Consider the following 15,850-nt stretch of genomic DNA (forward strand, 5'->3'; position numbering starts at 1 on the left):
TCGATAAGTATCTAAGGTGTGGGGGGCAGAATGGCGAGGCCAGACTGTTTTCAGTGGTGAGTGGAGACAGGACAAGGGGAAACGGCTGGAAACTGCAGCATAGGAAGTTCCGCACAAATGTGCGCAAGAACTTCTTTACAGTGAGGTGACGGAGCACTGGAACAGGCTGCCCAGGGAGGTGGTGGAGTCTCCTTCTCTGGAGATGTTCAAGACCTGCCTGGATGCCTACCTGTGCGACCTGCTGTAGGGAACCTGCTTTGGCAGGGGGGTTGGACTTGATGATCTCTGGAGGTCCCTTCCAATCCCTACAATTCTGTGATTTTGTGATTCCTGTAGTTGCCTCAGAACCTCAGCTTAATGGTGGTTTTTTTTGTTGTTGTTGTTGTCCTTTGTTGGTTTTGTTTGTTTAAATAAAGTGAAAGCCTAATCCACTCTACTTGGATATCTTCTTTTATAGCTTTGAGGAAGAGGTCATCTCGCTGTGTTTGCTCTGTAAAAACCAGGAATCCTGGTGGGAGCCTGTTTGCAACTTTGCAATACAAAAAGTAACCGCTTAGTGTAACTGTTGCAAAATGCAGTCCTTTAATGTAACTATTTATTTAATGGCTGGTTTGGAATGAAGGTGTCTTACTGTTTTCAAACGAGTCCTCTAGAGGGGGATCTTGATGCTTTTATAAACTAAAATGTTGGTCATACTGTTTCAGTTAAGCACCTTGATCATTTGAGAGGAATTGGATACTTATTTTATATGTAGAAATATATGCAATGATATATATGTATGCCTTAATAGGAACGTGTTTTCTGGATGTTGCTTGTAAGTGTTACAGAATGCAGACCATAGCCTGTGGTTAATTCTTTAAGTTAATGGAAGTATGCTTGTTTTAGTTTGAAAAGTTAAATGAGGAATTCTTACAAGTTCCAGTGTACTACTGCAGCAGTATTTGTAGAACTCTCATTTGTGGCATCAGCTCTGCAAATGCTTTTGTAGATGCTGACATTCAGACAGCATTGCATTCTCATTATAATCAAGGAGCTTTTGAGGATAGCCTCTTGTCTGAAAGCAAAGTGTTGTAGGCTAAATAGTTGTAGCATGATGAGCAGTAATGTCTAAATAAGAAAACAAAGCAGAGATAGTGTGTCACTTCATTAATCTTAGCAATTGGAAGATAACACTACTTTTTGATTGTAAAGACTAGAGTTTTGAAGATTATTTTTTGTGGAAACGTCAGTTGTTTGAATGCAGTTAAATCTATACTCCATGTGCACCACTGAAATTTTTGGGAATAGGTTTTTTGGGATTGTTACAATGTTAAATTATTCAGCTTGTTATATATGTGGTCTCAGTGTGGGAATTCTTTTCATAGAAGCTTTGGAAAAAGTTTGTTCCACAGTAAGTGAAGATATTCATGCTTTTACTCTCTGTAAGTAAAAGCAAACACTGAGTTTCATGTAGCTTCTGGCATGTGTCTTATGTAAAACTACAGGCTGTGTGGAACTTATAAATTCTCAGCTACAAAACAGCCTTTTCCAACATAATCACCACCATTAGCTACACATTTTTGCCAGCCGTGAGCAAGAGCCTGCATGCTGCACAGTTAAAATCTGCACCAGTGGAGGTCACTGTCACTGCCTCCACTGCTGAAATGCATCACCCAGCAAGCACCTCACTGTGCTCACATCCACTCCTTAAACATTCAGCGAGCATCACTGAGTATCAGTGGGTGCCATTTTATCCGCTTGAAAGGATTCAGTGATGCACCTTTGCTTCATACACACTTTCATGTCAAATGCCATTGTGTCAGACTGCTCCTCTGCTGCCATCTGTTGCACAGCAACAAAATGCAGTGGGCTATTGGTGGGAAGGTTCAGCCTCTGCTGCCAGCATCCACCTCTCATGTTATGGACCAATATAATATGGCATTACCTTTAGAGCAGGCTGCATTTTATTTTTGTTGCCAATTGAATCCCTTCACACATAACAACACGGATGATTTGAAAGAAATAAATACTGTTAGTCTCATTCCAAAGTACTTGTATTCATATTCTTATAAATGAATATCCTAAAATGCTGCATAGTTACATTAGCCTTTGGTTTGTGTGCAAGGGGGAGGGAATGCTATTGCAAGCAAGGGGAGAGTGATTTGCTGTAGTTTGTTTTTCTTTCCATGCTCATTTTCATAGTTTTGTCTCATACAAATGTATCTCTGCAAAGCATAAAAAATGTATGCAAAGTGCTTGGAGGCACATTATGTTGCATAATTGAATATACATATGTGCTATAATAGAAAAATAAATTCCAGGAATAAACAGGAATTAAACAGTTAAGGATTTTAAGAACTTAAGTTATTGAAACTGTAGGATCCATAATGAATTGTGCTCTGAATGGTCAATTCTTTGTTGTAGGTCATCATTTGGAGGATTCCAGCACGAGATTTCTGGAGTCTGCTGTATCCAGCCATAATGAGTTCCTCACTGGTTGCTTATGATGATTCAGACCCTGAGGCAGAAACTGAAAAAGCTGATGATCTCAGAACTAGCAGACAAGCAAGCCTTCCGAGTTCTTCTGCAAATCCTGTTCAGCACTTTGCACCTGGTATTTTGAGTACAAAATCTACATATGAAACGCAGCTTACTGAGAACACTGGCAATTTTGACATGAGCGTTGTTTGTGAAGATCCCCCTGAGCATTATGCACTGAGTAATAACAGTGATTTGACATCTTATTGTAGGAGAGCGTCCTCTAGTCCTACTGCATTATGTATGTCCTACAAAAACTATGAACAGACATTGAGCTCTTCAAGAAACTCTGGAAATGGTGCTTCCCAGAAGAGAACACATGAAGATAGTCCAACTGCCCCAAAAGGAATCAGACCGTATATCCCTAAAAGGTTACGTCAAGAAAATTCCAGTGCCTGTGAAAAAAAGGAGTCTGATCAAAGCGAGAGCACCAGTTGTGATGTGAAGCTAGATATATCAGGAGAGCAGACAGTGAGAAAGATATCTGAATTAATTAAGCCATATTTAGGATCCAGGTATAAATTAACTGAAGTTCCAAAAAGCTTAATATTTCATATGTCTAAACACAGCGGCCCTGTTAATGCAATCCAGTGGTGTACTGTACGAGAACAAAGTCATATGCTTCTCTCAGCTTCTATGGATAAAACAATAAAGGTAATGTAAAACAAGATGCTTTTTGAACTTATCAGTGGGCTTGAAAATACTGTATTAAGTAATGGTTTTCTGGGAATAATGTTTGCTCATGTGTTTGGCAGTTGTAACGTGTTCAGAGTGGGAGGAGATGCTTTTCAGTATCAGGCATAAGTGACCACTACTACAGGTACTCTCATGGGTCTTATATATATGTGTCCTACTGTAGTCTGAGGAGGCTTTTCACTCTAAGTTTCTTTCATTTTTAAATATTTAATGCTTAGTGTATTTTCCTTCTAACTTTTATGACTTTGATTTCAATTCTTAGTTCACTTAGTACAGTCAGTCTTACTTTTCCTTTCACGATCATAGAATATCCTGAGTTGGAATGGACCTGTAAGGAGTCCTACGTCTGGTTCCACAAAGGACCACACAGAGTCCAAGTCCTATGTCTGAGAGCATTGCCCAAATGCTTCCTGAACTCTGGCAACTCAGGGCACAACTGTGGCCCTAGCAGAGCCTGTTCTGTGCTCACCACCCTCTGGTGAAGAAGTTTTTGCTAACACCCAACCTGACCCTCCCCTCTCACATCTCTATGCTACTCCCTGAAACTTTTTTTCTCAAATCCAGGGGTTTTAAATAAATCTTAGTAAGTAAAGAAGGTGAAGAACAGCTTTTGTATCAGCATATTTCTAAAATGAGAGGAAATAACTCTAAAATTTAGTTTAAATTCTGATTTCATGTTAGAGTGCTTTTCTTTCTACTCCTTTCCCCAAAATTCTCACTAAAATTGAGTTTTCTTTGCTTTTTCACTGTTTTATTTGTGGTAGATAATTTAGTGTCATTTAGCTTGACTTTTATGTACATATATATATATATTTATAGGATTGTTTGTTTTCTTTTTCGTTCCCCTGACTTTGCCATGGGGGCATGTGAAATAGATGCTGATCTCATATCTTTGAAGCAGTGGTGTTCTTCAGTCTCAGACACAGCTCTATTTTTTTTTTTCTCCTTCATGTCTACTAAAGCATTGGTTTTCATAGAACAGAAAAAAAAACAGGTCTTTTAGCATTAATAAAGCTTCCACCTTTTCACTTTTTGCCACTTTAACCTGTCAGACTATCCAAGTTCAAATACTCCGAGCATTTTTGTACATCTTTTTCATTGAGGCAAAATAGGAAAAATAAAGGTAATTTTTCTTCTAACAGATCTTGCTTAAAGTACTGAATAATTTAAATCTTGTTTGCTGTCTGATGAACAGCCTTAAAAGGAAAATACTAAGATATACAAATGGTGCTGATGTTTTTTTTTTCTTTTGGTAAGCAGCAATGTATATTTGTGTTGTACAAAATTGTATCTGCCTTTTACTTAAGTATGTCTAAATTTGACTTTGTCTTAAACTGTCCTACCACTTATTTAGTATTTGTTTACTGCCCCTAAGCCTCATTATAGTGTTGAGTGAATGTAATTGTGGATGTACTAAACTTGGTAAAACAATCTTAAAAAAAAAAAAAAAAAAAAAAAAAAGAAAAAAAAAAAGTTGTAATGGCTATGTAAAATTATTAAACAATATGAATAATAGCCTGTTGGTTTTCTTCTAATTAGGTAGAAGGGTTGGTGCTACCAACCTTGATTGGAAGCAGTATTTAAAAGTAAAGCTGATTGTCAAAGGAATGGATTTGCTGTATATGCCCTGAACCATGGGAATTCAGTTTACATGGAGTGTGTTAATATTGGCAACACTTCAGGCTATAGGAGTGTAGAACATTACTTAAGTGACAGCGTAGCTGTTATGAAGCCTATTAAAATGCACTTCAGTATTTTGAAAGGTAGTCTGCAGAGGAATGTCTGGAAATGATTTTTATTGGGTGTTTTTTTTTGTTTTTGTTTTTTCCTTAATGAGTTTGAAGACTGATGGTATGAGCTGTAGTGTCTTTACCTTTCAGGCCAGTAGAGGGCACAGTCAGATTAAGCATTGTCTTGATGTTATGCGGCTAATTTCTCTAACTTTCTAGGGTCATGAGCCCACAAATCTCTAAGGACTACAACAGTAATAATTTCTCTTCTGGGAATTTTTTGGCTCTCCACCACTGCCTGGAGTTGTCTATTTACTGATGTAAGCATAAAACAAACAATTGAAAGAAGATGTAGATGTACCTTTTTTTTTCTTCCCCAATCCTGTACCTTCCTTCAGCTTTTCCTTTGCTGTTTTCTTCCAAAAACACCTGCTTAGAATTTATAGTTGAAATCCAGGCAGCAGAAGCTCGTTCCTCTTTCTTTTTAATGGGAATATTCATGATAACAGACATTCAGGATATCTGCAGTATTTACTTTGAGCATCTGATTTGGGTAAGACTCAAAACACAGTTAGAAGCCTAAAATCTCTGTATAATCCAGAGCCACAAAACTATGCACGTTCAGTTTATCATGAATACTTACAAATGAATGTTTTTATGTAAATTTCTTTGATTCAGTCCTTCAATCTATGCAGCAAGATATGTATTGTTTGAAGGTATCACCCCAGTATCAGTGGAGATTTTTCAGATCTGAGAGTTCTGTCTTGCAGATCAAACTGCTATTGCAGGGCAGTTTTTTAGTTTTGATTAAATCAGAAGATCTGCAGCCATTTGCATTTTTTCTTTAATTTAGCCAAACCATTATGCATCTTTTTTGTTCTTCTAAGTATTTCCCTCTTAAATGTTTTATCACAAACTAAGAATTTCCCTTTTTCGGAAAGGATTTGTTTTTTTTTTTTATGAAGAAAAGAGAAATACTTGGAATTAGTTGCCTTAAGTTAGAAATCTCAGTCTCTTTATTCCAATCTAAACAATCATAAATAAATCATCATTGTATGTTTTATATTCCTTACCACACAAGAATTTATCTCAAATATATATTTGTGGTTCAATAAGGCCAAGTGCAAGGTGTTGCACTTGAGTTGGGGCAATCCTGGGTATTTATACAAACTAGGGGAAGATCTTGATAGCAGCCCTGTGAAGAAGGAATTGGGGGTCTGGCTGGATGAGAAGCTGGACACGAGCCAGCAGTGTGCACTTGCAGCCTGGAAGGCCAACTGTGTTCTGGGCTGCATTAAAAATGGGGATTTTTTCACAGAGAGGGTGGTGATGCACTGGAACAGGTTGCCCAAGGAGGTTGTGGATGCCCCATCCCTGGAGGCATTCAAGGCCAGGCTGGATGTGGCTCTGGGCAGCCTGGTCTGGTGGTTGGTGACCCTGCACATAACAGGGGGGTTGAAATTTGATTGTAGTCCTTTTCAACCCGGGCCATTCTATGATATCTGAAGTTTACCTGAAACTGGGGAAGATAAGTTGTCTTATTTTGTTCTCCCGCTTTAACCAGTGTGCACTTTGCCATCTTCTTTGTGAATCACTTTAAGTCATACTAGAATGTTTGTGAAAAATGAGTTGATGTTCTCAGTCTCTGTTGACCGAAGAAAATAAGCTAGTGTTGGGAAAGATAATCTGAAGCTGTTTGTGTAAATTCTTAGTATTTAGGAAGGAATGCACATTTTCAAAGGCTTCTATATTTTTTTCATTAAAAGTATTTTTAATTAAGGATTTTTCTGTATGTGTGTGTTTGTCTATGGATGCATATAAAAGAAACAAAACAGTTATCAACTGGTGCTTGTGGGAAAAATCACGTATCAGCTCTGGGGCGTAATACTCCTGAGTATTCTCTACCATACTTCATACCTCTACTATACTTCTACCAGCAGATGGGGCTCTGCAGCATCTTAGAAAGGGATGGCAACTAAATTATTCTTTTAATGAATCATATATTAGTATTAAATCGATATTTCCTCCATTTTGTGTGTTGAAAGACATTAAATCTAAAGTTTATGGCTGTGTTGCAACCCATGTCAGAAGATTTCATGGGAACTTGAAAGTGAGATCGAAATTTATGGGGAAGATTTGTGTGTTGCAGATTAATTACCCAGAGTAGTTCTTCCAACTTGGAAGACTTTGTAGCAGTATGAATTGAAGAAGGAGGAGTTTAAAAATAAAACAAAAACAAACAAGCAAACAAAAACTCTCGAATTTATACTTTGGCAATGGTCTTTTGCCCTCAGTTTTCTCTGAATTTTGAGCTTCCTTTATACTGAGGAAGCGATTGCCGGCTAGGTACTTGTAGCAAGCAAAAGAGGCAGCAAACCTGATTCAAATTAGGGAAAGTGCTATTTGGAGCTCTTAGTGTGGCAGTGCTCTTCACTAATGCATTTTAACTGTATTTTCAGTGGCTTCCATTTCTAGTTTAAGTACCTGCAGGCTTATCTCAATCTTAGTTCAAACTGATTCCAACCTGTTTTCATGGGATAACACTTTTTCCTCTATACCTGCTTTTTCAGTAGCTGCTGAATTTTAGAATGCTTCTGCCACTTTTGATTTTGTGCATTTGGAGACAGAAATAGTGATTATGATTTTAATTTTGGCTGAAAAGTTTTGTATAGATTTTGAGACTGAACACAGCTATCAGAGGTACCTAATTTTTGTAATGTTACAGTACATTCTGGAAACCAGAACTTGTTTCTGCTTTAGACGCCCAAATATGGAATTCTGGATCCTATGTTATCATTTAATATTTGTTTTAAGTAGCAGAGTAGGTAAAAAGTTGTATCATGAAAGATATGTTTACCAATTTACTGTGTTGATCTTATTATATCTTTTATTTGGAAAACCAAATAATTGCAATAGAGCCCCGGCGATGTACATGTTTTCAGTAGTTAGTGGTGCTGGTCTTTGTTTTTTAATAATTGTTCATAAGAAGAATAATGGTGTGGATGGCTTTTTAAAAAAATATATATTTTAAAAGATATCATCTTTATACAATAATGTTTGTATGAACTTTCAGTTGTGTGTCTTATTTTCTATTTGAAATGTTGGCATCTCTAAAATATTTCCTCGTTTTCAGTATGTTCACGTTGCATAAAGGTGCAGGATCAAGGAAAGAAAAACTTTGGCTATTTAGCATATGAAATCTATGCTAGTAGAAGATTAATGGAAGGAGGGAAGATTTAGGTTGGATGTTAGGGGGAAGTTCTTTACGAGGAGAGTGGTTAGGCCCTGGAACGGGCTGCCCAGGGAGGTTGTGGATGCCCCGTCCTTGGACGTGTTCAAGGCCAGGTTGGACAGGGTCCTGGGCAACCTGATCTAAATGTGTATGTTTGGTGGCCCTGCTAGGCAGGGGGGTTGGAACTACATGATCCTTGAGGTCCCTTCCAACCCGGGTGATTCTGTGATTCTGTGATTCTGTAATGGGATGACTTGTAACACATTGGAAGTTTTTGTTATGCTTTTTGTTTTCCATTTGCCACTTGTACTCCAGCTTAGCTGAATGACAGCTGAACCTATGGAAGGAAAGTGAGTTTTTAAGATTGGTTTAACATTGTCAGCTTTTTCAGAGATGTTAGATACTTCTGGTTGAGATTGAGGATCTGTCTAGCACAATGGTCAGTCTCTAGTGGATTGCATAAGTAGATGCCAAGGGAAAGTGAGCATGACAAAGATTTATGGTGCCGTTATGTCCTCCTCTGGCCTATGCTTGTTTGAAAGTCAGGGGATTTGTGAGCTCCAAAGCAGTTCATCTTTGTAACTGACTCAATAGATCTCTGCTGGATACTTCTCTGGTCTTATGAGACTATTTTGTCTCCAGGCGTTAGCTCCAGGGTGTTATATTACTTATTCTGGACAAATCTAGTCTATGGGTTTTGCTTCCCAAGTGTGTCGGATAGTACAAGAAATGCTTTTTTTTTTTTTTTTTCTTTTCTTTTCTTTTTTTTTTCTTTTTCCTTCCTAGATTTTCAAAACCTTCATTTCTTCATTTGTTGTTATGTGTTCTGCAAGAGAAAGATGACATAGTAGGACGTCTGAGGAATTTGTTATTCTTAGTTCTGCTGCAACATTCTGACTGAGAGCAAGGGAAAACAATAGCTTCTTTTCATCCATAACATTGACGGTAACAATAGAGACTTCCTAGACATTACTGCTACTCTGTGTCAGAGTAACAAGTTCTACCATTTGTTTTCAAGCATTCTGCTAGCAATTCATTAGAAAGAGCCATTATAGATAGCATTCTACAACTTTGTTCCATTACTTGTGCGTCTATTTGTATGGGACTGAATTCAGGCTGCCAGCTTGCTTCCTTTAAGCTCACGGGTAGCTGTCTCCACTAAGCTAGACTCAAACTATTTAATGAGCAGTATGAGCTATGGCACTGCTAGTACCCCCAACATTTTGTTTCTTAGATCTCTGACAATGTTCCTTTAACTGTTGCTGATGCAGAAGATGAGTATTTGGGAAGCCTGTGCATTCTACTTTAAATGAAAAACTTTCAAAGTGACTTATTCAGTGTTAGGGCACTTGTAATGCTAGGGCACTTCTTGCTAATAGCAAGAAGTTCTTCCCATTATTTTGAAAGTGGCAAGGAGCTTCATTTTGGTCACTGTGCTGTTTAACGGAGCATGTGGAAAATAGAATTATCATTCTCTTGTTGAAGATGCTATTGTTGATGAACCTACTAAATAGGCTATTCAGAAATATTGAAGCTGTTTTCTCTTAATGGTGCCTCGTTGCCTCATCTATTTATAACTGTTTTTTCTTTTTTTTGTTTTTGTTTTTTTTTTTTTTAAGGAATTTGGGCTCTCTGAGTATTAGAATGGACACATGCTTGTTTGATTTATGTGTGGATGTAGAGTAATGCTTACTGAGTGCTGAAAGTGCTTCTCTGTATATCGCATCTCTTTATAACAAAATTATTTCATTTTATTATTGCCCATAATACCTATTTCATAGTGAAAGAAACATTGTGCAAGAAGGAGTGCATCTGACCATCAATGAAAGCTCCTGACTATTTCTGTCAAGATGATAATATAGGTCAGGAGGTGATAGTCAGCTCTTACACAACTGTTCTGCAAAAGCCATTAATACAAGTTGGCTAAAAACAACTCCTGAAGGTGGTGGATTTTGGCCTCTTCATCACAAAAATTTGGCTAAGGCTTGTTCTACATGTTGGTGTGTTAATACCTAGATGAGTTTAAAGATTGTTGTTACACGGAGATTTATTTTTTAATTATTTTCTTGCTTCCAGCAATGTTGTTGTCAAGGAAACAGAAATCCTTGTAATGCCTTTGTTCACTTTCTCAGAATCCACAGCTGGAGATGACTTATATTTTTATATTTTTTTATTGTGCTCTCAGTAGTTGACACACTCTCGTGCCTTAAAGGATTTTTCAAAGGAGTATGTTTCTTTGAGTATAAATAGCAGCATCCTGTTCTCTCCACTGCTTGATAGGCCATTGTATTCTATCCTCAGTTAAAGAAAATTAAATGCAATGCTCAGTTGGATGGAAATTCATCTTAATACTTGTGTGAGAAATAGCATTAAAAAGGCAAAAAATCGGTGAATCTCAGCTTCTTGGTTAGATTTCCTGTTCTGTAAGGGCATCAGTTTTACTTCATAATTCTGGAAACATTTCCAAGTGTGGTCTCAGTAAGGAATACTAGAGCAGTATCTAGTGCTGAAAGTGATCCCTCACTGAGATTTTTTTGAAGATGTTATCTGTGAAGAAGTGGAGCAGGGGAAGAGAGATATGTCATGGTATGGCTAATATGCATGTGTTTCCAAAATAAGTGGGAATTACTTAGAGAAAATTTCAGGAAAAAGAAGTTCTGAAAACAGTGGAACTGATGGAGACTGGCTGTATCTTCAGGCTGGCTGTGGACTGTCTTTAACTCTTCCATCCTTCAGGGCTCCTGCAGTGCTTTTCCCTCTGTTTAGCTTGATTAAATCTTGAGGGAGAATGGAGTCCCTCCAAATTCTCTGTGAAATTTGCTTGAGATTGAGCCATAGGTGCAACGTGACCACATAAAGAAACACAGGAAGTGTGGCTTTTGTGACTGGTTTTTCGCAGCCCTTTTTTCTGCAGAGATCCAAACAGATGGAATGAATGGAGTGTTGGATATTTGAATGATTATGTGGAAGGATTCTATTTCTTTATATGGAATGAATTTTTGTCACTTTTATTATTAGTTACAAAAAAAAGAAAAAAAAGAAAAAAAAAATCAAGTATATAAAGTGCTTCTCTGACTTTTTCTTAGAAATCTGACTGTTGTGAATTGCTGAGTTTGGTACCGATTTTCTACTAAGAGCTCTTCCAAATATTCAAAAACTGTCTTTTACGTGGCCTTTAGCAGACTAATAAGCAAACTTGTCATTCCTCCAGCACAGCAAACCCTTTAGCAGAGGGAAACTCAGTGCCAGAGATGTCAATGGAGCAGTGTCCTAATGAAGCTTAACTGATAATGTCACAAATTAAACCCTCCAATTACATGCAGGATCTCTGTGGACAGCTTCTATATGGAGCAGAAGATTGCCTGAGGTGGGAGAAGCATATGGTGGTGTTATCCCCATCTAGATGCTTCATTCCTGGTTAAAAATAAAAATTAAAAAATTGTGATTTTTGGAGCTTGGAAAGAACAGAGTGAATAGTTCTATGTTCTCATGTTACTTTAATACATTGTGGGAGTATCAGTTTTGTCACCAGTTGAGAAATTCCAAATGTGTTTGCTGTTTAAAAATATAAGTAACACCAGTGTAAACTTGTTTCTTTTCTAGAAGTCTATCTTTATAGCTGCATTTTCCATACTGCTATATATATACTTTAAAAAAAATCTGTACAAAAGTCCACGACATCTTGTGATATGTATCTTTACCTCTCATGGTCTGTCAATGTTGTCAAGGAAACAAATCTTTGAGAAGCTTTGCTCTGCTTTTTCAGGTTCTACAAAGAAATTACTTGTGTTGGATTCATCCATCACCAGAAGTAGAAACAATTTGCCTGAAGTTTCTCTTACTTTCAGTATGTTTGTGTCCTTGCTTTTTTTAAAAAGCAGACTTTATTTTTAGCATATTTTATTTTAGCACATTTTAGCATTTTTAGATCATAATATTGGTAAATGTACCAAAGGTTGTTGACTTTTAATCTTTAGATGAAACCTGATGGAACTTTAATGACATTGTTATATATTTTTGCTATAAATAATGTGTTAGTTATAGATTCCCTTTAAATCAAAGGGATAAGAAATATAATAAAAACTTTATTCTGTGAAGAACTTGCTTCACTGATATGGAACTTGTGACGTGCCATTTTCCATTCCAGTAATAGCAATCCTGCATCTTCAAGGAAAAGTGCATTTTGTGGGTATCCTGGGAGTCTTTGATTTGTCTTCTAGTATATGCACGCTGGGATGTGCATTTTTATTTCATTTTTATTTTTTAAATTTAAATCCAACTGCAGATTTGTCTTCTATGACTTATCTTAAATGGAACTGTATGTAGGTTGCTCTGAAAGTAATGCCTCCTATTTATTTCCATGGAAACAACAACAGAGAAGTACAGCAACACTATTTGATAGACCAAATTCTTAGCTTCAAAATGCTGTTTTTCAGCACAGTCACCACTATTAGCTATATTAACTATGCATTTTTGCCAGCGATGAACTGTAGCCATGCTCATAAAAATCTTCAACTGCTGTCACCACTACTGGAACGCACCTCCCACCTCCTCACTGTGCTCACATCACTGTTTGGTTTCCCTGAACTTTTAGCCAGCACTAATGACTGTCAATGGGTGCCATTATTTCTGCAATTAGGAATTCAGTGACACACTTTCGGAGCTCCCCACAGAAGCTTCTACCTGTCTTAAATGTTTAAATTGGCTAATGGCTTAAAGATTCCAGGTGGGAGGGAATGACAGATAGTATATACTGCTAATGTTAAATGCATACCAGAGGTGTAACACCTTGCTGCATGAAGTAAGATTTCTCTAATTCATCCTATTTAGGCTTGATACCTACTTCCAGATAATTATTTCCTCTCTTCATTAATTTTTCTTATTCAGAACATTTTAATTAGTGGCAAGAATGTAACTTTTGCCACGTGAGCAGGATCTCTTCATCAATGGAAAACTTTAGTTTGGTGCTGGAAAAATGGGGTGTTGCAGACTTGCAGTCATTGGTGTTGGTGACTGATTATTGCAGTTTCTAAATATGCTATATCTATAATTGTGCAAGGGCTGCTCAGGGAAAAAAATTATTTGTAACTACAAACAGGTGAAGCTGTAAGGATGTTATAGTCCTACAACTTAATTATCTTGTATGCAGGTAATTCAAAAAGGGCCTTTGAAAGTTTCACTTCCTTTCTTGTAAGTATTTCTAATAGCTTTTTGTCAGCATTTGAATTTAAGAAGCCTACATTTTTTAACAAGGTTTTCATATCTGCAAGGTGAAATAAGTGGCTAATGTCAGTGCAGGATATGAATTACTTTAGAGAAGCATCAGTGCCACTAGGTGGTGTGCATTACGAGTTTCTACATTTCCAGTGACTTATATCCCTGCTTGCTCTTTTTTTTTTCCCCACTTTCTTTCTATGACTGCCAGTCTTCCTAGTCAAACCTTGATGTTTTCTTGTCTGTTCTTGGTAACATTCCTCACCTTTCACTGACATTTGTTTCCTCTTTTTCTTTCTGGAGCTTCTGCCTGCTTCCTATCCAAACTCTGTGCTTGTGGTACCAGTTTTGTCAGCTGTGAGGCTTTTAAGTAATTACTTACAAAAGGAATCAGTTGTGCATGCATCTCATTTAACTCTTTCCATTTGCATTTAGTAAATCTGAGGGTAAGCAGGACTTGTTATTCATAGCAGCTGGCTTTCTCTTTGAAGTTAAAGCTGAGAAACGCACCTTCACCAGGTGTTGCATATTCAAACCTCGCTTATCCAAGTATTGTAGTGCTGCTCTGGTGGAAGAAGACCACCTGCTCCCTCTCCACGTTGTTGAAATGGGAGTTCTCATATACTGAGAAGGTGAGACAGCTGGTTTTCTCTGTTAAAGCTTGGCAGATGAGTTAAAGTCAACAATATACTTTACAGTGCAAAACATTTAAATAATTTAGGAAATTAAGTCTTAATCTGCTAGTATTGTAATATCGCTAGCTATGAGTGTCCTCAATGCTAGTGAAATGCATAGCTGCTTTACAGTATTAAGAACTTGTTTTTGAAATTAAATACTTTATTGTATGTTTAAGACTGCATTTTGTCCCTGATTTCAGTGGGCTAATTGCATTTTCTGTAGTGTTTTTCATGTTTTTTTCTTTTTTTCTTCCAGTTACTAATGTTCTCAATGGCCTTGGAAATAATAATTTAGTTTATGTTACTGAGAAGATGAGTAGTTAAACAAAAAATGTTACTTTCTAAGCCAACTGATGTATGAATGGAAGACTCATTGGAGTCCAGACTTTCAGGTGGCTGTTTTCAATCATTAACTGTATACCTACCCTTGTATTTGGACGTTACTTCAAATCAGTGTGAGAAATAAGGACATCATAACTCTTAAGAGAGCCAATCAGTTAATACTGCGGATGATACAGAATTTGCTAATAAATTGGGATTAAGTTATTTCTTGCAGATAGAGATCTGCACTCAGATACAATTCTACCATTATTTGTAGAACTTTTGTTGCAATGTGTTACTGTGTGCTATTGAAGGAAAACTGCTAACAGCGTGCATGCTTACAGTACATCTGGCAGCACTGTGCAGTAGAAGAGCTGCCAGTGATTTGATGGTTAGGTTTGGCAGAGCTTGTCCGGAGCCGTTGTTCTTGCTGTGTTATGCTCTCCCAGTGAATAACGTGCAAGAATGAGACAGCTAAAACTGTTTCTTTTAGTTTACTGTGTTTGTGCTTTTTTGTTTTCTTGAGTGTGTTTGTGGTTATTTGATTATGTTGATGTATATATGCACATAAAAAGCTCTAAAGCATATGGATGGCCTTTGGTGATTCACAATGTTGTATTTAAAAACAGTATGCTAATATATAGTACAGTCTAAATAGATGTGTTTTGAAGTTGGTAGTTACTGTTAAATTGTAGCTTAATGTAAAAACAAAAACCAAACAACACCCCATAAAAAAATCGGTCAGTATCAGTCTTCTCCCTATTTTCAGAAATAGCTCATAGGTCAACAGCATATAGATATGCAGTCCTTCAAAAGCTGCGAATGTAGCTGCTAAAACCATACTTATTATCTGAGTAGAGCATCGTTTCTTCCTCTAGTGATGGATGTTCAAAATCTACAGGGTGCAGGTAAGTCTTTGAATGTATCCATGTAGTCCTTAATTACCCTGTAGGGATCAAGGAGGCTTACAACAACTTGTCTCTTGAAGCGCTGGGAGAATGAAATTGAGGTGTTTTAACACTTAGGATGAATCTTTACTTTTAATAGAGCATAAGTGTGTGAGACTTGGAAGTGATCAATGCTAATGAACATGATATATGGAAGTGAAGAGAAAATCAGATTATTTAATAAATGGCTATAATAATTTAGCTAATCATCTCCTAGGGAGTTGTAATACATCTACTTTTCTCCTGATGTTCTCCTTCACCTGCTGGCAAGTTACTAAGTGTTTTGGGGCGCAAATATTAACTGCTATTGACCACTACTCTATGACTGTGCTTTTAGGTATTTTGAATGTATTAATATCACTCTTACTATGCACTATACAATTACACTGTGAAGTTGATGAGAAACTGCCAAATTCATGCCATGTTATTCTTCCTCTGTATTAGCAGAACAATAGAAAATGTTGTGTTTTAAAGTAATTTATAATAGCTTTTTGTCATTATATATTATTTTCCCTT

At 37.0% G+C, this 15,850-nt stretch overlaps 1 protein-coding gene across 1 annotated transcript in view; it reads left to right on the forward strand.

The window, feature by feature from the left end:
- Nucleotides 1-2,460: 2,460 nt before the first annotated feature.
- The window catches only part of WDR25 (WD repeat domain 25), a gene marked incomplete at both ends in the record, with an annotated part of 54,728 nt that continues 41,338 nt past the window's right edge, over nt 2,461-15,850 (forward strand). The window contains 6 exon segments of the mRNA XM_079536935.1: nt 2,461-3,171; nt 13,325-13,349; nt 13,352-13,365; nt 14,323-14,347; nt 14,350-14,385; nt 14,388-14,458. Of these exon segments, the coding sequence (XP_079393061.1) occupies nt 2,461-3,171; nt 13,325-13,349; nt 13,352-13,365; nt 14,323-14,347; nt 14,350-14,385; nt 14,388-14,458 (882 nt within the window).

This window comes from Tetrao urogallus (genome assembly GCF_951394365.1).
Source record: "Tetrao urogallus genome assembly, chromosome: 6".
NCBI classification, from domain to species: Eukaryota; Metazoa; Chordata; class Aves; order Galliformes; family Phasianidae; genus Tetrao; species Tetrao urogallus.